The 15,461-nt window shown below is 49.6% G+C and overlaps 1 protein-coding gene and 1 long non-coding RNA gene across 5 annotated transcripts; one reads left to right on the forward strand and one right to left on the reverse strand.

The window, feature by feature from the left end:
* The first annotated feature begins 354 nt into the window (after nt 1-354).
* On the forward strand, nt 355-15,461 carry LOC125622043 (granzyme B). Of its 4 annotated transcripts, none has more exons than XM_075118910.1 (5): nt 355-456; nt 12,730-12,877; nt 13,636-13,822; nt 14,001-14,276; nt 14,630-15,461. In XM_075118910.1, exons 2-5 carry the CDS (start codon nt 12,777-12,779, stop codon nt 14,846-14,848), a joined length of 783 nt encoding a protein of 260 aa, XP_074975011.1. In that variant the 5' UTR covers nt 355-456; nt 12,730-12,776; the 3' UTR covers nt 14,849-15,461. The 4 variants fall into 4 exon arrangements, with proteins under 4 accessions (XP_074975011.1, XP_074975009.1, XP_074975010.1 ...); XM_075118908.1 differs by lacking the exon at nt 355-456 and adding an exon at nt 10,454-10,986; XM_075118909.1 differs by lacking the exon at nt 355-456 and adding an exon at nt 10,454-10,615.
* On the reverse strand, nt 8,397-10,769 carry LOC142068838 (uncharacterized). The gene is made up of 2 exons (XR_012664762.1): nt 10,536-10,769; nt 8,397-9,083 (listed from the first exon to the last, which is right to left on the reverse strand). It is a non-coding gene; the product is annotated as an uncharacterized LOC142068838 (long non-coding RNA).

Here is a 15,461-nt window from a genome sequence, read left to right on the forward strand (position 1 = left end):
TTTTTGTCTTATAAAAGCATGCTAATGAACATTTTATCACAGTAGATAACAGCTTCAAATAACAAGGGAGAACGTGGGGGTATTTAGCGTACTCCTTCACGGAGTTACACATTTCTTTTGAAATGTTCTTGGATGTGACATCCTCCCTTTATAAAGCTTAACAGCTGGGGGAGGGGAGAGGGATGGAGGGAGGTGGAGGGCTCTTGTTTTAAAATCTTGGTATGATATGATTGGTTCAGGAAGAATTTGTGTTATGACGTAGCTGTAGAACAGCTTCTGATTGGTCCATCCGAGAGGCATGATTTGCTCCCAAGGCTCCCCTCCCTGAACAGTTCTCAGTCGGGGGACAGGGGAAAGGCCGGGGGAAGCAGGACCAGGGTCAAGAGCTGCATCGTTGGAACCATCCAGGGACATGAACGGAGACTCTACCTCAGCCCTGGGGGTTATATGGACCAGGTGAGGGGAGGGGAGGGCAGAACCTGCTAACTACAGGGGCATGTACCCTGCTGCTTGGAAACCCCCATCCTGGTTGGGCCAGGTGCAGAGACACCCAGTGGGAAATTGGCAGGTCACAGCCGCACCCACAATGGGGGAAAGGTTTCCTTTCTGCTCTGTTGCCTAAACAAACTGGCTGGGGACAGTGGCTAATGATGCCCCCGCGATGTAGCTGACACTGCTTCCCAATACCCCTGGCTGAGGATGTGGTTAACATTGCTCCCCCTCCAGCTACCAGTGTAAGGAAACCTCTGGACTATTCTGCACCTAGATTCCCAGACACATAGACTTCAAAGCAAGGAGGGACAATGCTGACCTTCCAGACTTACCCACCTGGACACCCCAGAGCCAGAACCCACCCAGTGTCTCTGCCCTCCAGCCCGGCACTGCAGGCAGAGCTAGGGCAGATCTCTAGAGAGCTGACATCTGGAGACCCTTCCTGGTGGGGAGAGCTCCAAGAAGAGCAATCTCCTGGGGGTATTGGAGGCAAAGAGGGGACTCAGCCCCATCTATAGGCACCTCCATGGGGTGGGGGTTTCTGAGAGCAGAGGGTTCTTCAACCTCACTGTTAGGGGGCTTATTCCTTCACCCACTTACTTCCCTGGTCCTTCTCGCATGAACAGATAGCAACAATACCCGAAGTCCAAAGGTGCAAACAATTCGATGTTTATTGGGGTGAACTTCCAGCAAGCATGATTCCAGTTTCCTTCCTTAGTTTCCCCCTTCCCAGCTCTGACACCACAGAATCTTACCTGTGGCCCTGTTCCCATTCCTGCCCTTAGCCAAACATGATTCCCATTCCCCCCCCCCCCACACTTCCTGATTAACTGCAGACTATATAGTAAAACTTGAGTTCTGCTTAGCTATACCTTAACCAATCATTTTCCTGAAATTTAACTAACCAATCCTAACATATTGTAACATGATTATGTAACCAATTATATCCCACCACCTTAATTAGTTTACACCCAGCAAAATTAATTATACAGCAGACAGGAACAATCACAGAACCAGACAGAGATTATACAGACAAACAATAGGAAAATGGGGACTACAGTGATACAACAAACACAGAAATGAGGATTTCACATCCTAGCTATTGCTAAGTGAGTTCTTGCCAGACAGGATGCTATCAAACTAAGTTTCCTTTTACATCTTCGAGGCACGTCCCTTTCTCTGGAGGTGACAGGCACTATCAGGACAGGATTGTATCCTAACAGCCCAATAGCACCTTCTTTCAATGTGACTAGTTTGGAATGTGAGGAGGTGACCGGTCGGTCGCTTCCCAGTTTATGGTTGCCTCTGTTACTTAGCCAAAGGCCTTAGCCTAAGCACAGGGCCTCAGACTGTCACAGTAAGAGAAGGCCCTTACACTGGCAGACAGTGATTTTGATTCTTTCTTTTATACCTCTGTAACTAGCTAAGTGATAAGAATACACCTAAATTCTTAGAGTCTAGGCCTTTACAGACAGTCCTGAATATCTATATCCTCACACTCACTGGCCAAGGCAGGACAAGACCCAACAGCCAGGAGCTGGAGTCAGAAAAGGGTCTGGCTGGGACTAAAATGTGCAAACATTAAACATGGAGCCATGGGAACAACTGACCTGGGGCCGTGGTGGAGGCAGGAGTCGCTGGGTGGGTTCTGGCTCTGGGATGTCCTGGGGGCCAGGTTTGACTGTCACCATAGTCCCTCCTAGTCTTGCAATTGATGGGTCTGAGTATCTCAGTGCAAAAAAGCCCAGGGGTGTTTCTTACACCTGTAGTACGGAGGAGATAGGGTTAATCACATCTGCAGCCAGGCCTGGTGGACACCAGAGCAAGGAAGAAACCTTTCTCCTGCTCCAAGGGGCCCAGTGTCCAAGGGGTGAGGGGGAATGGGGTCTGTGGGAAGCAGGGCCTTCACCCAGTAGCGGAGTTGTGGGCTGCAATGAGGGTCTTCCTGCTTATCCTGCTGGGGCCAAGCACCTGTAGCAAACCCTGCAGCCTCTCCTGAGTGTGACCAGGGCTGGATTTCCCATTAAGCACAGTAGGCATGTGTCATAAACATACAGCTAAGGGTAGCATAAAATCCCTCCTTTACCTGTAAAGGGTTAAGAAGTTCAGATAACCTGGTTGGCATTTGACCAAAAGGCCCAATAAGGGGAGAAGATACTTTCAAATCTGTGGGGGGAAGGTTTTTGCTTTGTCTCTTTGTGTGTGTTCTCTCATAGACAAAGAGAGAGATCGAGCAAGTAATCTAGCTCCTATTGAATGATACATGTAAACTTACAGAAATAGTAAGTAATAGCAAGGAAATGTGTTAGAGTATCTTTTGTTTTAGCTTGTGAATTTTCCCTGTGCTAAGAGGGAAGTTTATCACTGTTTTTTGTAACTTTAAAGTTTTGCCTAGAGGGGAATCCTATGTGTTTTCAACCTGATTACCCTGTAAAATTATCTTCCATTCTCATTTTACGGAGGTGCTTCTTTACTTTTCTTTTCTTTATAATAAATTTCTGTTTTTAAGAATCTGATTGGTTTTTAGTGTCCTAAAAAACCCAAGGGTCTGGTCTGTGCTCACCTGGTTTACCTATTTGGTTGGTAGATTATTCTCAAGCCTCCCCGGGAAAGGGGGTGAAGGGGTTTGGGGGGATATTTTAGGGAAACGGGAACTCCAAATGGTCCTTTGCCTGAATCTTTGTCTAACTCGCTTGGTGGTGGCAGCAGTACCCATCCAAGGAAAAGGAAGGATTTGTGTCTTGGGGAAGTTTTTAACCTAAGGTGGTAGGAAGAAGCTTAGGGGGTGTCATGCATGTGGGTTCCCACATCTGTACCCCAGAGTTCAGAGTGGGGAGGGAACCCTGACAGGTGCCTGGGGTGCCGGCATTCTAGGGGCACCTAAAAATTCAAATTTTGCTGCTCCCAGGTCTGGCTGGGGGCAGAGGTGGGGCTGAGGGGAAGACAGCTACATGCAGACTTCGCTCAGCCCGGCAGACAGAGTCATTTCCCAGTGAAGCCGCTGAGTGCTTGAGAGAGGGTCTCTGGGGCAGATTGTGGGGGGTCTCTGAGCAGTGAGGGGTGGGGGGTGCTGGGCACTGGGGAGTCTGTGTGGGGCACTGGGAAGTTGTGGTGGGCCTGTGCGATGGATGCTGGGCAGTGGAGGGTCTGTGGGTGGAGGGGCTCTAGATGGTGGGGTGCTTAAAAGATAAAAGTGGTGGGGGAACCTCCACTGCCTGCAGCGGTGTGTGTGGGGGGTTCCAAACCCCTGCTTCTAGGGGTGCCAAAGTGCAAATCCAACCCTGAATACAGCTGGGGCTCTCAGACCAGCCCAAGGTATTGTGTGACGCAGCCCCCAGAGGCGCCTTTGGGTCCCTTCTGCTAGTCTATGCCCCAGACAGGGAGGCCAGCTGCAGAGCTAAGGCACAGGGCTGGGACACAAGAAATCTGGGACCAGTTCCCAGATCTGCCCAGGATTTTTGTGGACAGAGATTTCCATGGAACTGCTGATGAGCATCCAAATCCCTTAGGCAGGTTTACAAACAATCTCCCTGGGCCTCAGTTTCCCCATCAGTACAATGTGAAGCATGATTCTGCCTAGGTCTGGACACTATTTGCCAACTTTCCTGACTGGACAGATTGCTGCAAATGGCATCCAGTTGGGAAAATTGGCAACCCTAAGCAAAGGCCAGAGAATTGCTCCACAGTTATTTCTAGAGAAGATCTGTTCAATCAACATCCAACTTTGATTCAAAAATTGCCAGCGATGGAGAATCCATGACTCTTGGTAAATTGTTCCAATGGTTAATTACTCCCACTGTTAAAAATGTTACACATTATTGCCAGTCTGGATTTGTCTGGCTTCAAACTCCAGCCATTGGATCATGTTGGACCTTCCTCTGCTAGACTGAAGAGCCCATTGTTAACTATTTCCCCCCCTCTAGATATTTAGAGCCTATGATCAAGGAACCAGGTAACCTTCTCTTTGTTAAGCTTTAGAATGAGCTCCCTGAGTCTCTTACTCTAAGGCAGGTTTTCTAACCTTGAATCATTCTTGTGGCTCTTCTCTGACCCCTCTCCATTTTTTCAGCATCCTACTTGAACTGTGGATACCACAACTGGACATGGCATCCCAGCAGCAGTTGCATCAGTGCCACATAGAGAGATAAAATAACCTCTCAGCTCCTACTCGAGATTCCCCTCTTTGTACATCCCAAGATCACATTAGCTCTTTTGGCCCAGTATCCCACAGGGAGCTCACATTCAGCTGATTAGTCACCAAGAACTCAAATCCTTTTTCCAAGTCCTGGCTTCCCAAGATAGAGTCCACCAACCTCTAAGTATAGATGGCAAACTTTACTCCTACATGTATATTTGACGGGTTTCCCTCCCGCCTGGGGTGACACCTGGAATTGGGGTACCACTGAGCCCTCTGACCCTCCAGCCTGGGGTATCATATACCGTACTGAAGTGACCAGCCTGCCAAGCTCTCTCCAGGCTCCATCCTGCACTTTCACCAGCACATGTACAGGTAGGGACATGCACATCTGCAGTTACATGCAGTTGCTCTAACCAGCTACTGCACGGGAAGGCTCCAGCTAGGGAACATCCCAGCTAAACAGGCACACACCCCCTCTGGAATGTAAAGCCAAAATTATGCCATCTTGAGCTGCACAGAGAACTGTAAGACATAAGCTCATGAAATTTGCCCCCTCCCTCAATGTGGAGAGGAATATAGAACAGCTTTCTGCCCCTGTTGTATGGTTCCCACACACTGGTTTTAGACAAAGCAAAAACAAGTTTATTAACTACAAAAGATAGACTTTAAATGAATATAAGGGCTAGCAAGCAGATCAAAGCAGATTATCTAGTAAATAAACAAAAAACTAAGCTTAATATACTGCATAGATCATCTATGAATATCAAATTCTCACCCTAAGTGATGATACAAGCAGGCTGCAAATCCTTAAGGGGGCAGCTGCACTTACTTACAGCTTGGAATCCCCAGGTGTTCCATTAATAGGCTAAAAATCCTTTTAGCTTGGGTCCAGCACTTCCCCCAGTTCAGTCTTTGTTCCTCAGGTGTTTCCAGGAGTCTTTTTGGGTGGGGAGTCAGTGAAGAACCACAATGATGTCAATATATTATTATTATATTATTATACTTATATATTGCCTTATTTTGCATATGGCGGGAACCCTTTGTCTCAAAGCTTGGTTCCCACACCAGTCAGTGGAAAAATCCTGACATCACAAGATGAAGTCCAGCATCAGGTGACCTGGTCACATGTCCCTGTAATGTCACAGCAGAGAATTGCTCGCAGACTCTCTGTTGCATCTTCTGGAAGGCTCCCCAGGTGGGAAATAGGTTTCGTTTTAAGCTTATTGTTTCTTCCTAATGCTTATTAACCTGAAGGGGCCTTCCCAACCAGCCATCTAGACTGAGAGCCTTTTGCCTTGTGGGCATTACTCAGGTGTAACTACATGTGAGATACAGATTCATAGTCAGTATTCATAACTTCAGATACAGAAATGATACACGCATACAAATAGGATAATCATATTCAGCAAATCATAACTTTTCCATTGACACCTCACATGCCTTATCTTGCATAAAATACATCATAACTATGTTATAATCATATCATAATAATATCTCTATGAAGAATGAGGGGTGTCGTGTCACTGTATACATTTCCGTTTACCCGTATTTAAACACATTATTTGCTTGTGCCCAGTTTATCACAGGATCAAGATGTCTCTGTATCAGGGATCTGTCCTCTTTATTATTTACCACTCCCCCAATTTTTGTGTCATCTGCAAACTTTATCAATGAGGATTTTATGTTGTACTCCAAGCCATTGACCTGGTCTCCCAGGTCTATGGGGCTGCAGAGCTTTAATGGCCCCCACTTCCAGAGAAGGGGGACCAATCTCCCTGAGCACAATCTGACTAAAGGAGTTAAGAGGGGGTTAAACTAATAGTCAAAGGGGTAGGTAAAAAGAGGAAAGTAATGAGCTCCCAGCACAAAATTGAGAACAAAATTAATCAAGGAACCCAAGGACGTAATGAGAAAAAATTCTTGACTTTCCTGTACCTCAATATAAGGATCCTTTTGAACAAACATGAGGAATTGGAACTGCTCATCTATGAGCATGATTTGGTCTAGTTCATATGACTAGAACCTGGTGAGATGATTCCGATGACTGGTCGGTCAAAATCAATGCTTATAACCTATTCCGGAAGGATGAAGTGGACAAAAGGGGAGAGGCACTCTATGTTGAAACTGATACCACCTGTTTCTAAGTCACTGATACCTTGGAAGAAAATGATCCTGAATGCTTATGGCTCAATGTCCTAGCTGATAAAGCACAAGAGGTCTTATTAGTTGGTGTCTGATACAGAGAAGATGGGAGAGGATGAATGGTTCCTCCTGCACTTATCTATAACATGTATTAAAAAAACTACTTCTTCGTAGGAGACTTTAATTGGAGTGCATTTTCTGGAGAGTATGTACTGCCAGCACTAAAACGTCCTCAGAATTAATAAGTATTATAGATGGTGATTTCCTAACTCAAAAATTGTTGCCCATGAGGGAATTTTGTCCTGGCCCTTGTCATGCCAAATAAAGAGGAACTGATAGCAGTTCTGCGGAAAAGGACCTAGGGGTGACAGTGGACGAGAAGCTGGATATGAGTCAGCAGTGTGCCCTTGTTACCAAGAAGGCCAATGGCATTTTGGGATGTATAAGTAGGGGCATAGCGAGCAGATCGAGGGACGTGATCGTCCCCCTCTATTCGACATTGGTGAGGCCTCATCTGGAGTACTGTGTCCAGTTTTGGGCCCCACACTAGAAGAAGGATGTGGATAAATTGGAGAGAGTCCAGCGAAGGGCAACAAAAATGATTAGGGGTCTGGAACACATGAGTTATGAGGAGAGGCTGAGGGAACTGGGATTGTTTAGTCTGCAGAAGAGAAGAATGAGGGGGGATTTGATAGCTGCTTTCAACTACCTGAGAGGTGGTTCCAGAGAAGATGGTTCTAGACTATTCTCAGTGGTAGAAGAGGACAGGACAAGGAGTAATGGTCTCAAGTTGCAGTAGGGGAGGTTTAGGTTGGATATTAGGAAAAACTTTTTCACTAGGAGGGTGGTGAAACACTGGAATGCATTACCTAGGGAGGTGGTAGAATCTCCTTCCTTAGAAGTTTTTAAGGTCAGGCTTGACAAAGCCCTGGCTGGGATGATTTAATTGGGGATTGGTCCTGCTTTGAGCAGGGGGTTGGACTAGATGACCTCCAGAGGTCCCTTCCAACCCTGAGATTCTATGATTCTATGATCGCAGAACTAGAAATTAATGATACCTTAGGTACGGATGATCACGGCTTGATCACATTTATAATGTGCAATCAGAGCAAAGTCCAGCCCAATGACAGGAATGCGTGGTGCTTTTAAAGGGCCAATTTCCTAAAGCTGAAAATAAGTATGAGCCAAATCGGCCATAAGAATTTAACCAGAAAGATGTCATGGTTAATTGGGAATTTATTCCTGAGGGAATTCTTCATATCTGTGATGTGTCCCATGTAATTTCCCACACCTCACCCCAGCAGAATACATATTTCCACCGAAGAAGTGCTTCAGATCCACCTTCTGCCCACCAGGGCCTCTGTGGCTTCAGAAACCCAGCAGCAGGAATGCAGCTGGCTGGTCTGTTGCCACAGTGGCCTTTTGTGGGCAAACGACAGAACTGCAGCGCTTCTGTTGCTCTATGTATTTTCTGTGTGGGGGGAACGTTCCATGTTAATATGTCTAGCAAGGAATTAACTTGTTGAAAAAATAAAAAGACCAGAATCTTTTTTTTTTTGGTCTGTATTTTTACAGACCTCCTGGCTGACAGATATTTTGAAATAAATTACCAAAATAATTGAAATTGGCATGATTATATTGCTTTATTTTGACAAATAAAATATACAAAATTTTGCAGAATTTTAAAATATGGTGTGCCGAAATTTTAATTTTTGGCACTTTTTTTTCTGGCACAGAATTTCCCTATGAATAGGAATTGTTGCAGAAGACTTTACTCGATGTCCAGAAAGACACAATCAAGAAAAGAGTCTGTTTTGGTTAAAAAATTGTCCAGTGGCTTCCTTTTATTTACTTCCTTCAGCATCCAAGCCCACAGTACTTTTTTGCAGGCAGCATTTCCCATCAACAAGAAGTCCATTCAAAAATCCTTTTTAATGTGAAGGCCCGTGATAGCCCACCTGATTCTGATAGTCCTTCCGGATGTGTGGTGTGTGGGGTGGAGGGAAAATTCCAATGCTTGGGTTCTCATGTTCAGAGCAAACATTTTGGTGTTATAAATCAAAGTGTGCATATTTCCTTATGGAATGTGTTGGAACACAGACATTGAATGTGAGATAGATGCAGGGAGGTACTTCTGAGCATTTCATAGAGTCTGAACACTAAATGCTTTCTTGTAAGACTCATCTCTATTTTGGATGAAACAAACACACAGGTGAAAAGTCTGGTCTCCAGCTATGGGTTTGTTAGTTCTCAGTTAATGCCAGCTGCCTGGGTCCGTCTGTGTCACATGGTGTGGTCCACCACTGGCTAGCTGTGTGGGGAGAGGGAGGGGGATGACAGCTCACTCCTGCATGAATGGGCCATCCCCAAGCCATGAGATTCCCTGGAGGGTCACCCCAAGACCATTAACCGTAGGTGTCAGGGTAAGGATGTTAGCCATCTATACACACAGCTTACAGTGAGCATGAGACTTGACAAGTTTCCAGCTATCAGTAAAGCCCTCACATCCACTAAAGCCCAGGGAAGTGGTGTCTTAGGTGTAGTGAGTTTGTCTGGTCTGAGACCGGAGTGGCTTGTGAAGGACAGTAAACACTTTGCTTGTTGGCACCAATGGGGTCACAGAGGGCTGGGAGCCAGGAGTCCCTAAGTTCCCTGTAAGCTGCGCAGCCATGCAGCCATCTATTTAGCGCTGCGCAGGTGCTCAAGGAGCCTGCCTGGGGACATGCCGCAGCCAGGGGAGAGCCGCCTCTCCCCGGGCGCCAACCTAGCTGGTCCTCCAACATGCCATGGGTGGGGAAGGGGTGGCTGTAACCCAGCGCCGGCCTGGACCTGCCACTGACGGGGTGGCCCTCCCCTGGCTGCAACAATGCCGTGACCCGAACCCAGCCGAGGCCAGGGCGCCCTTACCCTGGCCTGAACTCAGCCGCGGCCAGGGCAGCCCGGAGCTACTGCGGCCAGGGCACCAGGATCTGCGACCCTCCCCTTTTTCCAACCCAGCCCCAGCTGGAACCTGCCAGAGCCGGGAGAGGGGCGCCTTTTCTGCAGCCCCCGCCCTGGACCTGCCATGGTGGAGGGAGGCGCCTCTCCCCCCCAGGTGCTTCTGTAAAGAGAGAGCTGGGGGGAGTCCTCTCTCCTTGCGTTAGCCACAGAGCACCGTCCTTCACCCCAAACCGCTCATCCCCAGCCCCACCCCAGAGCCGGCACCCCCAGTCAGAGCCCTCACACCCATGCACCCCAACCCTCTGCCTCAGGCCTGAGCCCCCTCCCACACTCAGAACCGGGTCGTGTCACACCTCACCTCCATACTGGTCCACATAAGAAAATTTATTCCTCAGAGGAGTGGGAAAAATGAGAGGGAACACTGGTGCCGGCCCCAGGACTCCTGGGTTCTAGCCCTGGCTCTGTGAGGGGAGTGGGGTCTAATATTTAGAGAAGGGGAAGAGGAGGGGGTTGGGAGCAAAGTCTCCGGGGCCCCATCCCTGGCTCTGGGAGGGTTGTGGAGTCTAGCAGTTAGAGTGGGGGAAGGGTAGATGGCTGGGAGCCAGGACACCTGGGTTATATCGCTGGCTCTGCTGTGTCACTTCCCCTCTGGTGCTGCACAGTCGTAGCTTCCAGCTGTACGACATCACAGATGCTGCCACATCCTCTTCACGTGGTCACAGACTCCCAAAAGGGTGGGGGGGGGGCTTGTCAGAAATGGCTGGTCTGCCCAGACCCACCCAGCTCACAGCTGGGCCAATATGAGAAAGATCCGCATTCCTACGAGACACTGAGATCAGTTGCTGTCACTCGTAGCCCCCATAGCAGAGACACGGGCAAGGAGCTGAGCGAGGATGGAGCCAAGTGAGTTTGAGCCCCAGATCTACCCAGCGCTGTCTTCTCCATCCAGTGGTGCATCATCCATCCAGCTGAGCAGGGACCCAGCCATGCAGGATCCAGCCAGCTGTACAGGATCACCGGCTCACGCACGGCGTGTCCTTCCTCCCAGCCCGTGTAGTTGGCTGTGGTTGGAAATTGAGATGCCTGAGCTCTGCATTTAGATGAGTGTGTGGGTGACACTGTGGTTTCCTGCCCCCCCGATACCCCCAAGCTGAGTCTATAAAGCCTGCAGGCCTGAGGCAGATTCACCATCCCTGCACTGACTCCAAACATGCAGGCCCAGATCTTGCTCCCGCTCCCCATGGCCTTTCTCCTGCCCCCCAGGGCCTGGGCTGGTAAGTACAGCTGGGATTAGGGCCCCTGGGTCATTCGGGTGAATGGGGGGGTCTCAGGGATTGGGGTCAGTGATGGTATCTAGGGGGTCTGTGACAATCTGTATCCATATGGTCACTACTTTTACAGGACTATGATACATTTTATGCAAAGAGTGCCTTGTGAATTATCATCTGAAAACTCATAATTTGCTGATCATTATTGTTCTGGTAAAATATTTGTGGCATGTAAAGTTGTCATAAATATTAAGGGAAGGGTAATATCATGTTTTTGTTTCTTTTTGTAACTTAAGGTTTTGCCTAGAGGGATTCTCTATGTTTTGAATCTGATTACCCTGTAAAGTATTTACCATCCTGATTTTACAGAGGTGATTCTTTTACTTTTTCTTTAATTAAAATTCTTCTTTTAAGAAGAATGATTGATTTTTCATTGTTCTTAAGATCCAAGGGTTTGGGTCTGTGTTCACCTGTACCAATTGGTGAGGATTATTATCAAGCCTTCCCCAGGAAAGGGGGTGTAGGGCTTGGGGGGATATTTTGGGGGAAGACGTCTCCAAGTGGTCTCTTTCCCTGTTCTTTGTTTAAAAAGCTTTGTGGTGGCAGCATACTGTTCAAGGACAAGGCAAAGTTTGTACCTTGGGGAAGTTTTTAACCTAAGCTAGTAAGAATAAGCTTAGGGGGTCTTTCATGCAGGTCCCCACATCTGTACCCTAGAGTTCAGAGTGGGGAAGGAACCTTGACATTATAAGATTTTATTGCATGGTGTTACTCAGACATGTTTCAAGTCTGGGGAGCAGCCACAAACCACTTCCCTGGAGACAAACAGCTAGCTGATGCCTCAGCCAGGTGTCAATGTAATCAAATGGATCATCACCTGGTTAAGCGGCCAGTCTTGGGCAGGAAAGATGTGGGTGAAAAATTTACATCTTGACACAGAAACAGCTCAGTGTTACTGTCTGCTCAGACTTTCTGTCTTCTCAATCCCAGCGGAAGATGATTTTTGAAAAAGAGAAAGACCTATAAAAAGGAGAGCAGACCCCTCCCCCCAGTGACCTCTCCCTTTCTCTCTAACCACTGCACTCACAACACCAGAAGTACAAAGGAAGCAGCATAGGGGACAGAAACTGACTGAAAGCGACTCAGTCAGTAAGATTGCAGAAACATGTGATGAGCCAGACCTCACAAGGCATGCTTTGTACAGAATGTATCGACATCCTGTAATGGGTTTAACACAGGGGTACAGAATGTCAGGGGGGATCAGGGCATGTTGTCTCACCCAGCACTGATATCGATCAGTGTCACCCATCGCCTGCATAAGGAAGAGCTTGGGAAGGGCAAAAACAGCGACAACAGCACCAAGCAGTTCAGCACCGAGCAACAGACCCTATGTCCCATTCCTCGCCCAGTCCCCTTCTGGGGGCTCTCTGGCCTAATCTGGGGTGATGTTGGCCCCCAAAGCTGTGAACTCAAGGCAGGGCAATTACTGCCGCACTCCTGGTGCGTTTGTCACCCATTGTCCATCCAGCGACATCAGAGATTTAGATTCTCCTGTCAACCCCAGGGGGTGTCCAGTGTGGGGGAAAGCTGAGCAGGGGGCAGGGTTCCAGGCCCAGGGATCCCCCAGGGAGAGCATCACAGGGGTTGGGTTGAGGCTGTGGGGGCTCCCCTTCGGGATGGGGAGCTCGGTCCCAGCCCAGCCCAGGGAGATGATGGGGTTCTTTAGATGAACCTGGTCTCCCCCTGTAGGTGAGATCATTGGAGGAAAAAATGCCAAGCCCCACTCCAGACCCTACATGGCCTATCTGGATATACAACGCAGAAACAAGCTTATCAGCTGCGGAGGGTTCCTGGTGGCGGAGAACTTCGTGCTGACGGCCGCTCACTGCAATGGAGAGTAAGCGCCTCTGTGCTGGGGATGTCAGGGCAGGTTGGGCGTTAGTGGGTGATGGAGGAGCTGGGAGCTCTGGCGCTGTCCTACGTTGCAGGGAAGGAGCAGTTAGTAGGACAGTCTAGGAGAGCAGAGCCGAGGGGTCTGATCTGCTCAGGGGGAGGCAGCGTGTCTCTAGGGGCCTCTGCAAACCATGGTCGAGATCCAGTGCTGGGTAAGTCAATGGGGCTACTGCCAGTGACACCAGCTGGGGTCTGGCCTATTGCCCAGATCGGGGCAGGGAGGGGCTCATAGCCCCAGGACAGCTCTGCAGGGCTCTGCGCTCGGGGGAGCAGGGCTTAGGCCCCTGTCTGGATCTAGTCAGGGATTGTTCTTCGGGGTGCAGGGGAGATGAGCCCTGGAGAACAATGGGGAATGAAGCAGCTCAGGGGGACAGCACAAGGGGCTGGGGGAGACACTTTGTGCTGCTGCCCTTGAGGGGAAAGGCCACTTGTGCCATTTCCCACCCCCAGCCCCCCCGGCCCCTCACACCTCTCCGAGCTAGCCAGTCCCCAGCCCTGGGGTGGGATCTGCATTGGCAAGGTGTACAATGGTGTATACATTTTTGCAGACCAGAAGCCGAGTCCATGATCACAGCCTGAGAGCCCCAGGGTGCCCTGCCCCATCCATATCATTATTCATGAATCAGACCCACATGTGCCCACCCCCCACCTCATGTACACTCCTGCAACGGATGTCCCATGGGTTGTGCTTGGCTTTTTCAGCAAGATCACTGTCAAGCTGGGAGCGCATAATATTAGTAAACAGGAACGGAGCCAACAAGAGATCCCTGTGTGTCGCCAGATCCTCCACCCACAATACGACAGTGAGACCACTAACAATGACATCATGCTGTTGCAGGTACCACTCCCATCCCATCAGCCGGCCCCCAGTGACCTCACACTGCTGCAGGTACCGCCCCCATCCCATCACCCCTGCCTAGTGACATCACACTGCTGCAGACACCACCCCCAGCCCATCACCCTGTCCCCTTTGAGCACATGGTCAACGGGTTTTGCTGGGAACAGGGTGTGTCTGGGTGTCCATGAGTGTGACCCTCACATTGATGTTCATCATTCTTGTCGCTCAGCTGGCAGAGACAGTGAAGCTGAATAAATGGGTGAAAACCATCCCCCTGCCACGCACCAACAAGAGAGAGAAGCCAGGGACCAAATGCAGTGTCGCCGGCTGGGGCTGCACCAGCAAACAGAGTGAATCAGCCCCAGCCACCACACTCCAGGAGGCAAATTTGAAGGTGCTGGAGGATGACGTGTGTCTGAAAAATCCCGATGTGACCTACTATGACTATGACGCTTCCACCATGATGTGTGTGGGAGATCCGAAGAAGGGCAAAGCCTCTTTTAGGGTAAATCTCCTTCTGGCTTCAAGCTCCCTTGATAAATCGTTATTATGAATGAGGCTTTTGATGTTGCAGTCGGGCCTATGAGAGGCCAATAGGAGATCAGGCTCCACTGTGATTGGTGCTGTACAAATTAATGGGCAAAGGACTGGTCTTGTCTCAGGGGAAGGCAGAGACCTGCTGGACAGGGGAGTGGATGTGGTGTTTAGACCAGCTGGGTCGTGGGGTGCCAGGAGAGCTGGGTGGACATTGTGGGGTGACACTGGGACCAGCTGAACCAGGGGGTGTCACTGAGCTGCACATCAGTAGGAAATGACTCACTGAGCTGTTCTCCATCTATGGCTTGTTTAATTTTGCAGGGTGACTCTGGGGGCCCCCTGGTGTGTGGGAAAAGAGCCCAGGGCATCGTTTCATGGGGATCCCAAAACAGCGCCTCCCCTGGAGTATACACAAGAGTCTCCACCTTCATCTCCTGGATAAAGGAGACGATGAGGACGCTGGAGCCCCGAGCCGAGCCGGGAATTGCTGCACGGGCCAGAGCTGCACCACTTCTGTCCTTTGGAGAGGCCCAGATGTAGGGCCTGCTTTGCAGAGGGGCAGAGCCCCCCCTAGGCTGAGCCCCCTCCCACAGCCTTTGTTACCATCAGGCAGCCCCCCCCCCCCCCCCGCGTCATGAGTGTCAAGGTAGGGAGCTTAGGGGAGTTAGGAGCCAGGTTTGAGGCCAGCTCCCATCAGCTTCCTTGGAAATCCCAACCCTTAGACTACCTCTTTGCTGGGGAAACAGGTGGGTTATTTCCTCCCAGGTAACAGACTTGAGCTGAACCCTGGGGAGGACCCAGTGGTTGGTAGCTCTCATCCGTGTCAGCTGGTCAAGTGACGGTTTATGGGAGATCCTCGTCGTTACCTTGACCTATTAACTCCTGTTGGAACTGCAGCCTGCCCTTTCCTCAATGGGCCTTTCCCAGGGGTTTGTTCCCCCTGGGTGGCCACCTGCTGTTCCAAACACACCTGTTCCCGGCGCCAGCAATGCCAGTGGGAAAGGAACTCAGCAACGGCGACGCTGAACTGACCGTAGATCAAACATTAGTGCTGATCCTCCCCTTCCCACTTCCTCTGCCCTGCCGCGCGGCCTGCTGCATTTCGCTCCCTGCTTCGTAGCCAGCAGTGAATAAAATGAAGTTACAAAAAAGA

The sequence above is a fragment of the Caretta caretta genome, chromosome 13 (assembly GCF_965140235.1).
Source record: "Caretta caretta isolate rCarCar2 chromosome 13, rCarCar1.hap1, whole genome shotgun sequence".
Taxonomy (NCBI): Eukaryota; Metazoa; Chordata; order Testudines; family Cheloniidae; genus Caretta; species Caretta caretta.

Excerpts from the sequence above, each read along its gene's own strand:
- LOC125622043 (XM_075118908.1), top strand. The coding sequence starts at position 10,923 with ATGCAGGCCCAGATCTTGCTCCCGCTCCCCATGGCCTTTCTCCTGCCC. Across the intron at positions 10,987-12,729 it reads GCCCCCCAGGGCCTGGGCTG|GTGAGATCATTGGAGGAAAA; the intron begins GTAAGTACAGCT and ends CTCCCCCTGTAG. Across the intron at positions 14,277-14,629 it reads AGGGCAAAGCCTCTTTTAGG|GGTGACTCTGGGGGCCCCCT; the intron begins GTAAATCTCCTT and ends TTAATTTTGCAG.